The sequence below is a fragment of the Gallinula chloropus genome (assembly GCF_964237585.1).
Source record: "Gallinula chloropus genome assembly, chromosome: 2".
NCBI classification, from domain to species: Eukaryota; Metazoa; Chordata; class Aves; order Gruiformes; family Rallidae; genus Gallinula; species Gallinula chloropus.
This window is the reverse complement of record NC_140086.1, coordinates 91,780,568-91,799,472: the sequence shown is the minus strand read 5'-3', so window position 1 is coordinate 91,799,472 and position 18,905 is coordinate 91,780,568. Positions and strand designations below refer to the sequence as shown.

Sequence of the window (18,905 nt, the reverse complement as noted above, 5' to 3'; positions counted from 1 at the left end):
CTGAAGGGACTGTGGTGAGGCACCAGTCTGTCTGGGAGTACTCTGAAAACCAGCACCTGGATTTGCATTGCAGACACCAAGAGATAGAGACACCAGTAAAGACCAGCGACATGGCGAGCACAGCTTCTTGGGTTGTATCCCTCAGAAAATCCCCTCCAGTCTCCCACATTACATGCTTTTGTGCCATGAACAGCTCTACTCTGTCTCACCAAGAACTAAAACTTCAGTGCCCAAGCTGTTTCCTTAGCCCCAGCGCCCTGAAATGCTGGTGAATGGCACTGGGGTGAGACGGGCAGAGAGGAAGGGAGGGAGTAAGTAAAGGCATGCCAGCAGCGGTGGCAGATCCTCTGAGGTGGTGTGGGGAGGGCTTAGCAACCCTTTCAGCACTGTCCTATTGCAACAGGAGGGAGGAGGATATACAGAGGTTACTTAAAAGCCCCTGACTTTTTCCAGGCTTCTATTGCACTTGAGAAATTCTGCAAGGGGGAAGGAAAAAATAAAACCTATCTCAAAAGAAGGTACCCTTGCTAACTAAAATCTTCCTTTTAAGAGCTTACTGCTATTAAATAATTACTACATTTTAAATTTCTGTTTTCAGGAGCTTTGGGAAGAAGTTGCATTCTCAGCCATGAATATTTTCTTTAGAAGGATGGCATGGCTTTTTCATTGCTACACGCTTATACTGAAATAGATGTGAAAGCAGTTTTGACTAGCTCAAAGAGAAGTCTCTGATCAGCCTACATCTGAGATTTCCCTTAAGGTCATTAGTGGGAGAGAAATAAGTGAATAAGTGCTTTTTTTCTTTCCTTTCTTTATTTCCCCCCTTTTCCCCACTCTCTCCTTTTTCTTTTTTTTTTTCCCTTTTTTTAAAATTTTTTCTTTTCCCTTCTCTCTCTTTCTCAAAAGTGGATTTGCTGGGTAGAGAAGTTAGCCCTTTAGATATTGGGTGTTTGTGTGCATAGGGACAAAAATACAATTCTCCAGTAATCATCCAGACTGTTGTAGGCTGTAGTATTTGGGATGATTGCAATATAACTTAGAATGTCATTTTTATTAGGGGGAGGTAGTGTGTGATGTACTTTATGGAAGTATAATTTGCTATTTTGGATTCAGTAATGCTGTTTTGGAGGGTGGGAGAGTGAATGATTTTTCCAGTTCATTTACCTGAAACTCCCTAATGTTTTTAATGCTCTGCTTCTCCTAGGCGAATACTTCTGTGTTAGGCTTCCCTCTCCTTCTCCCACCTGCCTTCTTCTCTTATTCATGTGTTTTGACAAACACAAAATGCCTTCCAATCCTTAGAGAGCTGCACTCCATCATTACACTGATGTTTTCTGCCCCTCGGTTTTTATTTATGTGAGTCTAAAAATGCGTAGCTCGCTGGCACCCCACACTGGTTTTCGTTCCCCCCATCTTACGTGTGCCATGCTGGCTCGTGTTTGCTTTTCCCTTGCACTCTTCCTTTCCTTCATGGTATTGCAACATTTTTAATACAGGATGTCTGAAACAACGAACACCAGCACAGAGAAGAAGCCTCCTCTGAATGGGAGAAGAGCTGTCCCATCAAACAACTCCAATGATGAAGAAAATGAGGTCCCGGAGATGGAGGCTTTTGGGCTGGTACCTAGAGGATTTAATCCAAAAGGTACAGTGTACAATTAAGACATGAGTCTATTTTTACATCTCTGATATTTGCTTCTGCCCAGGTCTGTGAATTAAAACCAAACCACTTTTTTCCTCACACATTTTGATCTCAGATAGCTTTATTGCTGATAAAAACTTGCTATAAACACCCATGTGCATGGAAATGGTGCTGCAGGTTATGGGTCGGGAGAGTGAGGAGTGGATAAACTGAGTGACCAGTGGATAAGCTGAGTGACCAGTTATCAGCTTCAGCTGTGGAAGTGGCTTAACAAAGGCAAGAATAGGTTTTCCCAGTTTGGTCATAAGCACAGGGTCACTTTTGGATCTGCTGGCTTCAGGCATGACTGCTGCACCACTGGGGTGAAGGGGGCAGGAGGAGCCTCCCCTCTTAATGTCCCTGCTGGTTTCTACAGCCTTAAACTGACGGTGAAACTACTGCAGAATGGCACCTGGCAGGGAAAACTTTTGCTAGATGTTTGGCTCACTCATAAAAGAGAGTGTGAAATTAAAAGGAATCACCATATTTTTAATTATTCTCCTGTAAAAAGCGTTTCAATCATTTTGCCAGGGATACATAACGACATCATGGTATGGGATGGGAAATCAGGCCACGTTCTCAGTGCCAGCTCTTTGGAGTGAACCTGAAAAAAATTAGGTAAAATTTGGTTTAAAAGAAATTAGGCTTGGCTCCTGAATGTGTCACCAACCAAATGAGGTTCATTTTCTGGCCTATTTGAAACGAACAGCAGAACTTGTTGAACATGGCAACTGAGGGTAGCCAGATGTAATAATACTTAATGCTTGTATGGGACTTTTCATCCAGGGTTGAAAGAGTGCTTAATACACGTGGGCAAGCATTAATTACTGCATTTTGCACATTGGGAAACAGGCAAAGTTATTTTAAGTGACAAGTTCAAATTTTTATTGCAAAGCATTATTTCTGTGATCTTAATCATGTGCCTTAACCACACGCCCACCCTCCCCACCCCCCGTTTTAATACACATGCATTTTAAAAAGCCTTTCTTTTGCAAAATGCCTGAGCAAAACAACTGGCATGTTAAGACTGTAGAAACTTTACTTGAGATGTCTCAAACAACTCTGTAGCTCTGGGGCAAATATGTGTGTTTAAATTGTCAAATGTAATGAGATACAGGTTCCAACTAGATACCATTTCAAACCCAATATGCTCACAGAAGCTGGAGATGCATAAGGGTGTGGGATACCTTAGAAGGAATGCAGCCTGTAGCTAAAGCCCACCAGCACCAGGAGAAAGATTCCCTTTGCTTTTTGATGTGCTGCACATCAGGCTCTGAATGAAGTGTGGTGCTGGTGGGCAGGAGCCTCTTGCTTTTCAGGAATGCAGTGGTAACTCAGGAGCGTCAGGTCAGGTGCGTTGAGGCAGGAACACAGCTTAAAGGGGATGCTGCTGATAGGAAAAACAGCCCCATCCAAAGCAGGAGTTGGCCATAGGATAAACATGGCTATGGGATTGGTATGGCTGAAAAATAAATTTGTGCTAACAGCAAAACTCCTTTGGTACAGCTGCATCAGCTCTGCTGTACAGTTCAGCTCTGCAGTGCTTGTAGCAACAACATGCAAGGGGTGACCTGAAGGGAAAGGACAGCAGCACTGTTTCAATGTGCATCAGCTGTGATCTCAGCCTCTGATACCAACTGATGCAGGTGTGGTCCCTGGATACACAGTTTTGGGGATGGATGCCTAAGTCACCTATCAGATCACATGAAAGGTTTATAGCCCAGTGGAGCTCAGGCTGGGACTCACACGGAGGAGCTGAGCCTGCCCAGAGCACTCACGCTGTTGTGCTTGGCAGGTACAGTGGGCATCTGCAGGCAGAGCAGGAGCAGCAGAGTGTGACAGAGCTCTAGTGCCAGGAGCACATCCTTGCAGGGGACTGTGCCACCTCCTTCCCCTTCTCCCTTACACCTCTACACTTCTGGGTTGTCCATGTTTTTTGCAGTGGTTTCCACATTCTGTTGCTATAACACCCTAGGGAAAAAAATGCAGGCAAAAGCTTTTATCCCTGTTGTTACAACTGGGGTGTTTTCTAGCCTATCGGGTAGGACTTGGACACCTACCATAAACATCTGAATGTCAGTGTCTTTACCTGTGTCAGATCATATCCAACACAGAGACATCCAGAGAGTGGAGGTGAGGGCATGGGCTGTCCAGAGAGGCAGTGAGTGTCACTTCCAGGGAGATCTCTACCCTTCTCTCAGTTCCACTGGCTGCAGCAACCAGCCATCAGCTGGCCGTAAGAAGACGTTACATACCAGGATCACACCATTTTGATGCCTAAATTTAACCAAATCCTGCCCTTGATCTGTGCGGTGTAGGTGTCTACAGCTGAGCTAGTCACCCTTGTTTCCCTTGACAGCCAACAGAAAGAAACAGGCATTTTTAGGGTGTGATTCAGTTGACCTATTTTAGCTACTACTCTAGGATGAGGTAAAACCTCGCGCTTGACTAGCTCTCTACTGACACCCACTTCTGCTCTGCTGAATCACAGCGGGAGCGAGCGGCGGAGGCTGCCAGTGACGGCTGCCTTCCCAGCCCGGTCAGTGGGCTGCCTGCTGCAGGAGCCCGGCTGGCTTGCGGGAGGAGATGCTCAGCGAGGAGGACGTGCAACCCACCGACCGCTTCTTCGGTGTGTGTCTGTGAACACGCCAGGGCCGTGCCCTCCCCCCGGCTCTTCCCAGCCAGCTCATCTCACCTCAGCGTGTTACGAGTGGGCCTTTCAAGTACAGCCGCCCGGTGGGAGGACACAGCCCTGCGGCTCCACAGGCTGCAGGCTCCCCACGCGCCCTCCTTTGCAAAGCTCGGCACCTTGCCAGGGGATGGTGCTTCCCCTCTTAGCAGGGTGATGGGCACCTCCTTTGGAAACTCAGCCTATTCGGTTTGCAATTCAAAGCCCTTTCTCTCTGGTCCCCCAAGAAAACTTGATGTTTGAAGGCTATTCCTGTTTGAAAAAACCAAACAGCTTGTTTCTTTCAGCTGGTGCTCATTTCTTTCCATGCAAGCTTGACATTGCAAAAGCTTTCAGAAAGCATCAGGCTGCTGCCTCTTGTGCAGCAAACCGGCTTGTGCTAAACAGCAGACCAGGCTATGGGCAAACTGTAAAATGGACCTGACTTCAAAGGAGGCCTCAATGGCCACCTGTCCCTCACAAACAGATGATCAGTGACATCAGTATCGCCGGAAGCCTTCCTTTTGATCACACCCTGGTGACGGTGTTAGCGCATCCCATTACCCTGCTCGTGTTTTGTCCTCCGTAATGAACATTGCTGTAATTAACACAGGCTTGGGCACAGGTGATCTTCCTCCAGCCAGCTGAAAGCAGATTTTAACACTGAAAGTGAAATGTGTCTTCTGCAGGTGTGTGTGGCTGTGTTGTGAGATTAGCCACATAAGGTCCTGAGGTAAAATTAAGCAAAGGATGACCCAGTGGCCCAGGGTGGCTTAGATTTGAAGTTCCTTGAAGAGGCTAAAATGTGAAGGAAGGGCAGAGTCACTGTTGTCTTTTATTTCAGAACACAAGATGAGAATACAACAAGCCCTCATCTCTCTTTTTATCCCTCCTTGGAAGGAGGGAGAAGCTAAGCCAAACTTACTGGTAGTTTCACCCTTCACAGAGCCCATTTTACATATGGTGCTTTCAGTCTGTTAGGAGTTGGGAGAAACTCTCCCCTGCTCCTGCTTTTACACCCCCCAGAATTTCCTGCCTCCTGTAATTTAATTGAAAGCTTTGTCAGCATTATTGTAAGTGAACTTTGGTAAGTTTTGCAGGGAGGGAGGCAGAGATGTGCCCCTCTTCACGGAGCAGCAATGAGTTTCCAACCAAAATGCATTTAATGTTTCACACAAAAAACATCCCTGTAACTTTAGACGGTGCTAAAGCCAGTGGGGATCTACAGAAGTTACTCCAGAAGCCTGGCAAATCGAGCAGAGAATAACAATAACGTTGCCATGGGACTTTAAGCCTGCCTCAGGATTGAACAGCGTATTCCAGTCTTTCTGCAGATTAGGGCTAGCAGGATGATTTTGGTTTCAGTTGTCCAGGGCTTTTCCATGAAAGGAAAGTGTCCTCAGGCAGTTGCCTTTCCTTCTGTTTCCTGCAGGGCAGGGCTGGGCAGCTGATGGTGACAGTGCATCAGCAGGACCTGCTCCTGCCACCCTTATTTCCCCCTCTCACCTCAGCTGTCACCCAGAGCTGGGCGCCTTGGCCAGGGCAGGAGAAGCACCACACTTGTGTCCAGGGGAGCTGCTGCCTGCAGGGATCTGCTGATGTCCTGAATACAACCCTAACCCTGCAGAAGAACAGGACTAACACGGGCACTGCTGCACACCCGAGAGGGAGCTGGTCTGCTGCTTGTCCAGAGCCAGGAACTCTGCTCTGGAAAGGCAGTGTGCAAAGCCTGAGATTCTGTGAAACGGGCCGTGTTCAGCCCTCAGTGACTTGAGTATCCAACTCATTCGCTGAGCGCATCATTCCTGCTCACAGTGTACTCAGCAGCAGGCCAAATTAGCCACCATCACGAGTACACACAGCTCCACCAGCTGCTTTAAATGTGCACCTCTTTTTTTTTGCCAGGCATGAGCTTGGCTCTGTCATCGTCAGTATAAAATGCAGAAATTAGCTAGTTCCTAACTGTCAGCACCTGGAAAGACAAGCTGAGATCTGTAAGTCAAGCTTTACGCTTCTCTCTCTCTCCTGGTGGTAAGCAGTAACAGTCCTCCTGGCAGAGGTTTTGTGATTATCTGCCCAAACAAGTTGGTGGAAGAACAACGTCCAGTTCATTTTCGTGTGGTTGCTCGTTGTGTGAGGAGACTCCCATTGTGAAGATTTGCAGTATGGTGCAGTCATGTAGCTGGTGGTGACTGCGAGTGCCGTTGGCTATCCCAGTGCCACCCCACACTGGTCATTAGCCGAGCAGAATCGGTTCTAGCAGTGGTAAGTTATAACCCTTTAGACAGCCCTAATTTGAAGGGAGAGAAGCTTTGCCCATGCATGTTATAGATACCTACTGCTGTTTGCCTGTAACTCTATGCTGTAATTATATACTGTAATGTTATATTTAGTTTTCATAAGAAGACACTAATAGCAGTGGAGGTGTACTGAGAAGCTGAGTCTAGACACATACGGCGCACCAAAACCTTATTTAATACAGACAATCCGAGCTCTCAGCTGAATGCAAGATCATTAACTGCTCTCAGGCTCTTCAGCACTCGATAGTGGTAGCGCCTTGCAAACAGTAATGCGCTTAAGCATCCCAAAACCCTGTGAATTTGCATGTTACAAATGGTGGGCTGCAAGAAGGGAGACATGAAGCCACAGCTGTCAAAGGCCACTGTACCAGTAAACTTGTCACAGTGAGGCCCAGACTTACAGAAAGCCAAAGGAAGGATGGAGCTCAAGTCTCCTTGGGTACCTTCAGCTTTCCCCCTGCAGCAACCTGCCATTTCTGTCATTGCTTTTGCCATTCACTAGAAGCTTTGCAACCTCTATGAAGATGGCAGGTGGACAGAGAAGTGCCAGTGCCAAAGTCCCTGCCTAGCCAGGAACATGTAAGCCCCAAACAGATCCAGCATGCTCTGTTGCACAGTGTTCCTCAGTGAGGTAATGCTGGGGAACTGGAGGACAAGGCCTCTAATGATGTTAGTATCAACACTGACATCCAAACTTACTGACTCCTTTCCTTTCTGTTCATTTCTGTGTCTCTGCAGATTACCTGCGTGTTGTGGACATTCAAATGTTCAAGTACCCCCATGAGATTAACAAGCAGCAGCACCACACGGACAAGTACTACAGCCCCAAGCTGATAGTGCGTCGGGGACAGCCTTTCCAAATTCAAGTTGACTTCAACCGGCCCTATAGGCCAGAGACAGACCAATTCTGGCTGGAGTATTTGATAGGTAAGTGCCTGCCAAGGGCTGTGTCATATCAGCAAGGGTGGAAGAGTTTCTCATAAACAGGAACACAGCAGTACTTAAATGGCTGGGTCTTTTCCTGTTACGATTGATAAACCATAAAAACAAGTTTAACCATGGGTAAGTGCGTGCTTTTCTAAACAGGGTCTGACTCCATACTCAAGGAAGTCAGCAGAATTGCTTGTGAGAGGAGGTGCAGCATCTGTTTAGCAAGAAGCTGTACTTTATTGAGCTTTCAGAGTTATCTCTGGTTAATGCAGTATGGAAGTGCTGATGGGTAGGTAGAATGGGAAACACCTTTTATTAGTGTTTAGGAGATGTGGGGAGGAGTCTGTTGTTTGAAGTGGGAGAGATGGCTGTGTGAGCTGGGATAACAGAATGTTGAGATTGCAAAGGAGTGGAAGAATAGGAGGCCTTTGCAACTTCTGCATTTCCAGCCAGCCTGGTAACAGGGGAGAAGGTTCAGGGATTGTAGCTTTGGACCAGAGACCTATTCAGGGCCACATCAGAGGCTTCCATGATTTACTGCAAAAAAAAGAGCAAGAAAGCATTTTGCCTCTCAGAGAGATCTTCATCAGACACAGGTCTTAATGTGTACCTGTTGGTATATTAAAGGTACAGGACTAGAGAAGGGGAAAAGCAAAAGCAAACGACTGAGTGGGGCTTCCCGTTGTACTCCAAAGATGGCCCCACCGAGCACTGCTCCCTACATCACAGCTCTGGGAAAGCCCCAGCTTCACGTAGAGTGGAGTTCCTGTGTTAAGACGTCAATGTTCCCCTTATAAACTCTTTAAAGTAGGTTTGAATTGATGTTTTAATTTACTTTCCTGAGAGATGCAGTTCCAAAATTTGTAGCATTGATTTTTTTTCCCCACCGTTGAATTATGATGATGTGGCCGTTTATTAGATTTGTTGCCTTTTAAAGCGAGATGGGCGTTTATCTCTTAAACATATGTGCAGTGAAAAGGTTACTGTCTGCACATTTTTTTTCATGGGTCTCTTCTTTCTAATTTAAATTAGGGTTGGGAGGCATGTTATGACAGTCCAGTGAATGATTGGCTGAACAGCCACAAGTGCCTTTAAAAATTTAATATGCATAAATATCATTAGTTCTTTAGGGATTTAATTAAATTCAAGACTGTTCCCTTAATCTTTATATGTTTAAAACAAACAGCTGTAGCAAGAAGAAGTGGAAAATGGAACATTTGTTTTTTATTGCATTGTGTGCAGTTTGCATTTGGTTTAATCAGATATTCTATATTGGAAGAAGAAATTTAACACATTTTTTGATGTTGCACGGTCCACTTAAGAGAACATACTCATTTATTTTCCTGTTGGTCTTTCCTAACACATCTGTCCATAGTTTCTACCTTGAACCTCTAAGCATGGTACACACCTCTTTATCCTCGTCCGTGGTAGGAATGGAGTTATATGTAGCTCAAGCCCAGGGAGACTTTGCAGCAAATTCAGCTCTGAGTGATGACTTTTTGAGTCAGCCTTGAGCCTGTGGTTGACTTCCCCTTGCTGTTCTTCACCATTACTGCCCTTCATGTGAAATGGGAAGGGTAATGCTGATGTCCTCTGTGCCTCGGCTGGCAATCAGCTGAAGGAAAGTGCTGCACATATTAGATAGCATACAATGCTATTGCCCTCTCCTGCTTTTAGGTGTCTGCTGCTGAGAGCACCACTGCCCTCTTGCTACAAGGAATTTAGCTCTTGGAGATTCAACTGGGAGAAGAGGAGGTCAAGCTCCTCTGTCTAAGAACTGGTTAATACTCATGCTCCACAAATGTTCCTCTTCAATGTGTGTGTGGTGAAAACACAGAATGTTTGTTCTCAGAGGCTAGCAACAGAAAGCAAAACACAGAGGACAAGGAAATAAATCAGAGATGATCTACTTGACTCTTGCTACTTCTCCTTTTAGTGGCAAGTCCAATGTTTAATGCCTTGAAGAGGAGAAAGAGAATATTTCTTGTGCTCAGGAAAGGGGATGGAGTCATTGATGGAGTGCTCAAGGTTTCAGTGCTGTGCTCTCTCACCTTTTTTCAGGGGGACATGTGGCCATTTACATCCTTTTTTTTTTTTTTTTTGCTGTTTGCCTGCCTGAAGAGCGGGCATTAACCTCTGGGAACACCAGCTGCCTGAAAACCAGGGCCTAGCCCAAAATCTGTCGCCTAGGCTGCCTCTGTGAGCAGAGGAGGGCGGTAGGCACCTCCAGGTGGCAGCTGAGCCCTGCTGTCTCAGAATGGGAAGAGCTGGCTTCTGGTTCTTTTTCTGCCTCCGTTGATTCTCCCCCAGTGACCAGGCTCTGACTTTAAGATCACTGAAGACAGGAGAGATGAATCCTACCCTTTGGTATGGTCAGGCAGCAGGGGCAGCTTGAGCTCAGAGCAGCTTTCTACACTGAAAGAAGGGGTATACTGCCCAGGAAAGTGCTGAGTTTGAGGAATTAAGGTGATAGACACTTTAAATGCCCTCTGGAAGGAGCCCTCTCTGCACCTGAGCAGCGAATTTCAAACGGTTCAGCAGAAGTGTATAATAACCTAGATCGAAGGGACCTCCAGAGGTCTCATGTCCAAGCAGCTCCAGCTTCCTCCAGCTGCCCAGGGCCTTGCCCTAGACACAGGGTTTGAGTATCTACAAGGGTGGGGAGGTTACCCTGAGGAATGTGGACCAGGCTGTCCATGAACTGTAGAATCTTTCATTCAAGGTGCTATTCTCATAAAGTACAAAGATACTTTTGGTAGCAACAGCTGGCCTTGTGTCCCAGGGAATTTAGCTGGAGCTGGAGAAAATAACTGTCTCTTCTTGCAGGGCTGTGCCTATGATGAGGGCTGTTTACACAACAGCACCATATAAAGCTATTCAGAATCTATTAGTTCCCAGCACTGGAAATTTCCCAGCATTGACGTTAATCCATCACAAAATTTTTATCCATTAAAGACTAATTTTGCACTTGAAAAATGTGACAATTGTAATGACTTGAGCTTGTGTGTGTGCAGAACTATTCTATTTCCTTTATTCCCTAAAATTTAGTTTTACTTGTCTTTTTCACTCCTATTTTTGCTTCTTTTGCATCATTAAAAAGATGATTAATGAAGCAAGTAAAGCAAGTAGGGACTGCTTAATCCTTCTAATTGATAATGAATCAAGGGTACCTGGAACAAATGCTTCTTGCCTCATGTGAAACTAGGTCTGAAACACCCACAGAAGGATCTTTAGTAGCAATCTGTTTTAATCCAGTGCCCATTTAGAGACCATTCACACAGAATTCATGGGCTAAGTTGTATAAGCAAATATATATATATGTAAAAACATAAATAATTTACCCCAATCTCTTGAAAGTCACTTTTACTCATATTCTTCTGCAATGGTTCCTTATGACTAAAATCCTTTTTAATGCTTTAACAGACTGTTTTCCGTAGCGTCATCATTGGTGAAGCTAGCTGAAGTGCTAACGTGAGTTATTATAATTCAGTTTTGCACATAATGCTTCATTAAATTAGGATCATACTTGCCTGCCAAAGTATGGAAAACAATGAATGTGCCAAAAAATCCACATGGAAAAATATCGACTTATAAAGAGTAATGGGATGTTATTCCAGTTCCCATGCTGGACTGCAGCCCTGCCTCTGTACCTATGGTTTGGGAGCTGCTCCATCACAAGGTTATTTCCTTCCTCACAGCCCACTTCCTGGCTTTAATGAGAGGGAAGGTGACCATCACCCCTTGAGAAATACTCATTTTACTGGTGTGGGGTTGAGGTGAAAGAGCCGCAGGAGAAGCGTAGATGCTGTGCTTATATCCGATTCCCCACAGTGGGAACAATTTCGGTTTGCTTGGAGCCCCAGGGAGTCTGGAGGAGTCCATGGCTCCTTCACCCATCTTGATCTCTCCTGACTACCGCCGTCACAGCCTGGCCAAGCACAGCTCCCACACCTGGGGCAGCCACTTGGGCATGGGTGTTGCAAAGTTTCCACAGTCACTAACGCACTGGCAGCGATTTCTCTGAAAAGCAGATGTATGATTAGATGGGCTTATGCAGCCTTCAGTCTTGCTTTCAGTAGTAGTTTCCTGTACATGGCTGTAAATCTTGGGTTGGTTGATGAGTTTATATGATGCATCCTTACTCTAATGATATATTTCCCCACATCCTCATAAATTGCTGTCTATTTGTATTTTCCTTAAATGGCTTCATAAATCCATATATATTGGCCTAGCCCTAAATATTATTATGAATGTTTTATTCATTGGCATACTTCTGGAATGATTGTAAATCCCAGTTCTGCGGGCTACTATCACCTTTCCACATGTGTGCATGTGTGGACACCCACACACCTGCCCACATGCACTCCTCAGACTTCTATTAATCATTGGCTTTTGGCCTGAGATGAGAGCAGAGGCTTACTGATCCTTTTTCTAGAATCTTCCCAGGCCTGCTCCATAGGAACGGTTATAGACACATGAAAGCAGCAGAGCTTGATCCCATATGGCTTATTTAGGTGACACCAAATTCCCACTTATAGTCAGAGGGGCATCTGTGTACAAATAAATAACCAGGGGTCCAGTTCAGGACACCCATGCCGGAACCAATGGAGCTCTTCATACTGACCTACAGTGTCCACAGCCTTTCCCTAATTTCACAGCAGTGTTGGGACATGCGTTATTCCAGGTTGAGGTTTTGTTCTTTTTATCAGGCAGTAGATCTGTCTTAGTGGGAAGTGTTGCTACCCCTGCTGTCGTTTGTCCTCCTCAGCAGCTCTGGGGCAGGGTAGATGGTAGCTAATAGACTGTATGGGACATGAGGTGTCCCCCAGCACCTTGGATGGGATACTGAGCTGAGTTCTGACTCTGGGAAGCAGTTGCTCATTGGAATAAGATGGATCCTGATATTTTTAGGAGCCTTCTTGTCATTATACAAGAGCAAGTAACTGGTGCTGAGACAAACTCTGTTGGTGATAGTACATAAACCAGTGCTAAGAGTTTATTAATAACTATATCCCTGTTTAACAAAGAACTACAACCGCAAGTCACATTTTGGGGAAGGAACAATAATGTATGAGCAGTGGAACACATTTCCTAGAAATTAACTCCAGACAGAGAAGAGACCTGTTTGCCAACCCTTACCAAAGAACAACAAAATTCACTTTCTGAACAAAAAGTGTTGGGATACTTTTGCCAGGTCATGGACGAGCAGAAAGAGGAGGGAGTCTCTCAAGGTTCTCTGCGAATGCAGTATTTCATGCAAAGGAATCTTTATTATGCTCTCCTTTTGCAATGCTGCAGCAGCATCGAGTGGCACATAAAATCTAGGTGTATTTTTTAATGGTTTTAATAGCTAAGGCGCGTGACTCCAAAGTGTGTTTTACAACTGTGAAGTATTAGAAACTTCTGCTCCTGGACAGAGTGGTCAGATGTTGAGGATTCCTAACTGGAGCCATAAGCAAAAATTATTTCAAGATATTTGGGTTTCCTACATTTCCAAGTTTCTGTGCAGCACTTCTGAAGGCAAGGGCATTTGAGAACAGGAGGAACCCAGATGTGATAGTAACACAGTGGTTCAAAGACACTACTGTTTTTTACCAAAAAAAATGTCTTCCTTCTTTCTTGTTTTGGTTGTTAGGGATTTTATTAGGGTACCTCTCTTTTATCTTTGTTTAACTTTTTTGTCTTGTTCCCATTTCTCCTCTTCTCCATCTTTCTCTTTTCCCTTTTCCTTTTTCTGACATTCGTTGTAGTAACTCAGTGATTAATAAGGCATGGTCCCACTATGCTAACACCCATCCCCAGGCTGCTTGTTACATGAGGCTTACTTCTGCTGCAGAGCTACTGTACTTGTGGCTTCCAGCTCAAATTTATTTATCAACCTGTCACAATTGCTATACTTCCAGGAGGGGGCATTGAAATAGATCCTTTCCCTTTGCACGAAAGAGTACATCTAGGTAAAAAAAATGAACATAGCAAGAAAATTGTGAACCTTACTGTGTGTAATGTAAGTCCCAAAGCGAGACAGCTTCCCTGACTCCTTTAAAAACAATCTTCTAAGGAAGGTTCCTGAAAAGATTATTGAGAAATGGCTTTGTTCACCTCCATCTCTTCTGGAGTATTCTACTTAGATCAGGGAGGAAATGTCCTCTAAAGCTCACTCTTACCTCCAACCTCTGTGCTACCAAAATTCCCCTCCTCCCTGCTCACAGTAAAAGATCTATTCACTTGTGCAGGGCTCATCGAGGTGCATCCTGTTGGTCCCTCCAGTGGTTGTGCTTACAGCACGGCGCTTACACACCAGTGGCATTTAGGAGCTGTTCAATGTATGCACACACATACAGCAATGCATATTTCCAGTGGGGATCAAGTGGAAAAGTAAACTAGATGGAGATAAGGGCTCCTAGGGACTGGGTAAGGGAGGAGGAGTGTGGTTTAAGCAAGGCCTGGTCCCTGTTAGTCACTTGGAAGGAACAGCAGCAGATTTGGATAGCTGGAGGAGGAGTGCTCGTGTTTCACCAACTGAACTTGCTGTACCTATCTCTCGCTCTCCCTCTGTTGCTGTAAATCCCTCTCCGGTGCAGCAGTTTTACCCAGAATTAAACACAGCTTGCCTCTGTGCCTGATGGGCCTGGAGCTGACATGGTAAGGAGCTGAAGCATATGTTAAAAATAACTCACTTTGAATGTATGCGTGTATGTCCACAGTTCTGTGTTTTAGACAGCTTGTTCTTTTGCTATCATGTAAGTAAGACTTTGCAAGCTTTAACAAACACTGCACTCTGCTTTTTGTCCCTGATAGGTGTGTGCAGCGAGGACCATCCTATGTATGCCCACACCCACCCATCCTTCAATCATGGTGCATTTTGCCACGTAGACCCTTACTCCTGCTTACTTACTTTCAAAGCCTTGTGATGCAGCTCAGAACTGAGCTCCTTTAACAGCAGTAGCAGGTATTTTGCTCCTCTTTTCCTGGGTGCCTGGAAAGCCCAGGAGGTGTAGAGCAGAGCTAAACTGCAGCTGAAGTAAGAGGGAGCTTTAGGCACCCCAGCTTGGAAAACTACAGAAAGCAAGGTGGGATAAGAGGGAAGTACCAAAAGATTGCAGGCCTATGCATTATGAAGTAGGGGAAATAGATATGTTTGGGTGGTACCATGGCACACAGGCTTTGCTTTAAGGTTCTGGAACGGGCTGCCCAGAGAGGTGGAGGATGCCCCATTCCTGGAGGTGTTCAAGGACAGGTTGGATGGGGCCCTGGGCAACCTTGTCTAGATCATGCCTGGAGGTTGGTTGCCCTGCCTGTGGCAAGGGGCTTGGAGCTCTGTGATCCTTGGGGTCCCTTCCAACGCAGACCATTCTATGATTCTATGGTTCTGTAAAAGGGAGGTTTCTGTAAAAGTAGTGTCTTCTAAAAGTATAATGGCTTGCTACCTAGCATTGAAATGCAGACAGTTGGAGGCCTATGAAAGAGGGCCACTGTGAATTCTCTCCTGGCCTCTCCCGCCTCAAAGGCAAGACGGTCAGCAGCCCCTCTTCAGTGCATGTCATCTTCTGAGCTGCAAAAGGACCGTGCAACAACACCAGGCTCACCAAACTCTCAGGCTCCATCTTTCCATGTCCGTGTGCTGTTAGAGAGAGCAGACAGGGACATCCCATCAGCATGATGTCATGCAAAGACTTTGTCTTTCACAGAATAATTGGCTGTGAAATGTCCTCGAGTGAGGGCCAGGGCCTCCTACACCCAAAGCACATGTGAGCATTGGAGAGCGGTGCAACCACAAAGCACTGGCTGTGGAGCATGGTTCAGGCTGCCAACTCCTGGAGCAAATCAGAGTGAGAGGGATCCTGAGCCAGCTGATGCTGCTGGCAGAAGTACCCTACTGTCAGCATAAAAAGATTTTATCTTCTCTACATGGTTTCTGGTCCTGACATGCACCTAAACACCTCTCCATAGGTAGGGTTAGCACCAGAGATCCTGCAGAGAGTGCTTTGCCATGTGTTTGCAGACTTTTGGTAATGAGTTTTTGGATAACATCGAATTTTCTTCCTTAGAGACTCTAACCCAGAGAATGAAATCACCATTGCACATTATCCATTTTGAGAAAGGGCTGACATTTCATATATCCAAACTATGAGCCAACGTTGTCCCTACTTTTCCAATGCAGCCAGAAATCTGTGCTCAAGATGTACATAAAAGTCAAATGGCCAAGCCATCTTAAGAAGACTTACACAGTACCAACCCTACATAAGGATTCTTTGCCAGCAACCTTAGTATGTAATACCAAAATTATTCAGCTTTATAGTGCTCTAGTATCAAGATAACAGATGTGTGTATATGAGACTAGTGTGGCTGGTGCTGTCAGGTGTCTAGATGTGTGATTACAATTCAGCTCCACCAGCTCCTCTCAGAAGCAGCAATTCCCTTGCTCTCCCATTTGCATCTGGGTTTTCTTGCAAAAGATTAGGGAACCTGTCCTCTCTTGAAAGAAAACATTAGAAACTGGTCACTGTGCTCTTGAGGGTTCTGCCCATCTACCTAGGCCTTATCGTGGGTTCAGCATTTATGCAACTGTTAGCAAGCACCAAGCCCTCCTTATCTGTCAGAAGCAAAGAAAGTTCTCTTGTATTTACAATTTATAACATCTGCAAATTATCCAGACTTCTATGATATCCTTTCCTTGGCATCCCTCCCTTGTCAGGCAACGGGTAGATAAGTGTGTCTTGTGGCTTTGCATGGAAGATGGACCGTGTTTGGTTGGGCAAATGGGGTTTTGTGCATTAAGGTTTCAGGAAAGTGGGGTACTGGTGGCCTGGTACTTTGCTAAACTTGCTATGAGGTGCTGGGGAGGGGGTTTCTTTAAGGATATCTTGCAAAGACCCTATGGCTTCTTTGAAATCCTGTCTGCTTTTGCAGCCTCCCCCTGTGATAAATGTTCACTTGTGGTGCATACGGACATGGTGGTGCAAAGCCCCTGCCACAGCACGGCTCTTTCTGTCCTAAATAAGCTCGTACACTGACGTGCAGCTTCCAGTGAAGGTGACAGTGTCAGCCCCTAACCACATTAAAATAGTAATCTCTTCCTTCTCCCACTGTTCTGAAGGAAGTAAGGGAGGTATTTTAAAATGTAGCACTTGTTAATAGTTTTCAACGATGTCAGTTCAATCACTTGGTTTGCTGTGCTGCTTTGTTTGGGTGGAGTGCTTTAAAAAGCCCCAAACAATTATGTCAAAACTAGAAACAAAATATCAACTATAGAGGTAATCTGGGTCATACCCAGTTGCTCTACAAAGAACATGTTCAGCTCTCAGATCGCAATTGTTAGCAGGCACAAGACTCTCATCTCTGTTACCTCTATAGGCTCTTCTCTCTAGACTGGCTTGCCTTTGATGGCATATATTTGAAGTGTCCAATGCTTCATCTTCTAGTGTTTTCTATTGATTTTGCTCTCTTATTCTAGTCCCTTTTTCTTCCATAGGTCTTTCCTTTCTGTTGCGTCCCTTGCTAATCTGAATGGGTTTCATGGGTTACAGCATCCCTGGCTGTCAGGGCAAAGCAGGATATTTATGTACGCTGAACATCTGCAAAATGGGAGTTTATGAGCACCAAATAATGTCCTGGATGAAGCACAGTAGCCTCAGATTACTTAGAAGCACGTCTGTTGTGGCAGCTCACAAGCTTCAGATGCAAAACTGGAGTTGTCCTTTCCCAGAATGTAGTAGTGTTCAGATCTGGGATTATCTCTACATCAGCTATATAAAAATAAGCAAGCAGGAAAATCAACGCCTTTGTGAGTTTAATTTTGAAGTTCTTAAATAGTAGGAATGAAAAATATAGAAGTCTGTCTCTCTGTCTGCCATCATTGCTTTTCATTACCCTATTTTTGAAAGAGAGAGTCTGACTTTCAGCTTAAAATATGAAACGAAGAATAGATTTGAGAATGAGATAAGGAACTCAGCCTTCTCACAAGTATCTTTTCTGTCTATGCTGCTGGTTGGCTTCCAGATACATTTTGGCTCTACCTCAGGCTCAAAGGGTGGATCCTCACACAACTTTGAATCCTGGCAGTGTACATGTTTACATATAGTCTATCTGTCTAGATGCTTTTTATAGTTGGCAGAGTAAAATAGGCTCCTCTGGGGTGTGATTTGTCTTACTATGAGGTGGACTGTCACGTGCGATGCTTTGGAGGTGTGTCATACCCACTGTCTGCAGAGAAAGTTTCGCTACGCAGACCAGATGTGCTCATCTATATTCTGGGTGTCCAGAGTTGGTTCCTACTCAGTCCATGAGGAGTAGACACTCAGGAGGAACTGAGTGCTGGGTATCTGCTGGTGGATTGACTTTTATTTCCTCTGTCTGTGTGGACTGGCATGAAAGAGTTCTTGGTTTCTGCTTGTCAGCACAGTGGTGCAGTGAGAAGAATGAGGTTCTGCTGTGCTAAAGACTGTGCACTAACAACAAGGGTGGTGGGGTGCCTCTGAACCGGGGAGGGGGCTCTTACCTAAACTTACTAGCAGCGTAGCTGACACCAAAGCAAGGAGTGGGCTGGAGTGCAGCTTGCTGCACTAGTATGAACAGTAGTGAGCAAGGAAAACCTGGGACAGCCCCTGCTCACGCTGCCAGGGCTACGCTCCCTGCAGTGCCTGAGCCAGCGAGACTGAAGCTTGATGGAGCAAGATGGGTGGGGGTGTCTGCACAGGCTGCCTGCTGGGAGGTGTTGCACGTATTCGTGTGGCTGTACTGCCAAGTGACCGGGCGCTGTGTGAAGCAGTGAGGGAGGTAGGTGGTTTCCACCCACTAAAACTTGCCATCTCCATTGAAAATAGACAAAGGGATAGAGGACTGCCAGGAAATTAAAAGGCTGCCAAAACAAAGCCAACCTCTTCATGGAGTTAACCCTTCCTCTCTCTCTCTCCAGGTCGCTACCCACAGCAAAACAAAGGCACCTACATCCCAATCCTAATAGGTGATGTGCTCAAACCCGGTGAGTGGGGAGCCAAGATTATCCACAAGGAGAACAACTCTATCCGCCTGTCCATCATGTCCTCTGCCAACTGTATCATTGGGAAGTTTCGCTTCTATGTTGCTGTCTGGACTCCCTTTGGCATCCTCCGGACACGCAGAAACTCGGAAACCGACACTTACATCCTGTTTAATCCCTGGTGCCAGCGTAAGTACCTTGTCAGAGTCAAAGTTTCACACTTCCTGGTGCCAGGCTCATCAGTTTTTGGGAGCGGGTGGTCCAGGAAGGGAGACCTGCGTGCCAAGGTGGTTGGAGACCAGCCAGTTTGGGTCTGGAAATTATAGTTACTTTGCTGAGAGGCAAGTC

The 18,905-nt window shown here is 45.5% G+C and overlaps 1 protein-coding gene across 1 annotated transcript in view; it reads left to right on the top strand.

The window, feature by feature from the left end:
- Positions 1–1,380: 1,380 nt before the first annotated feature.
- The window catches only part of F13A1 (coagulation factor XIII A chain), a 61,288-nt gene continuing 43,763 nt past the window's right edge, over positions 1,381–18,905 (top strand). The window contains exons 1-3 of the mRNA XM_084280527.1: positions 1,381–1,645; positions 7,388–7,576; positions 18,495–18,746. Coding sequence (XP_084136653.1) covers positions 1,498–1,645; positions 7,388–7,576; positions 18,495–18,746 — 589 coding nt within the window. The 5' untranslated portion in view covers positions 1,381–1,497. The remainder of the gene's footprint in view (positions 1,646–7,387; positions 7,577–18,494; positions 18,747–18,905) is intronic.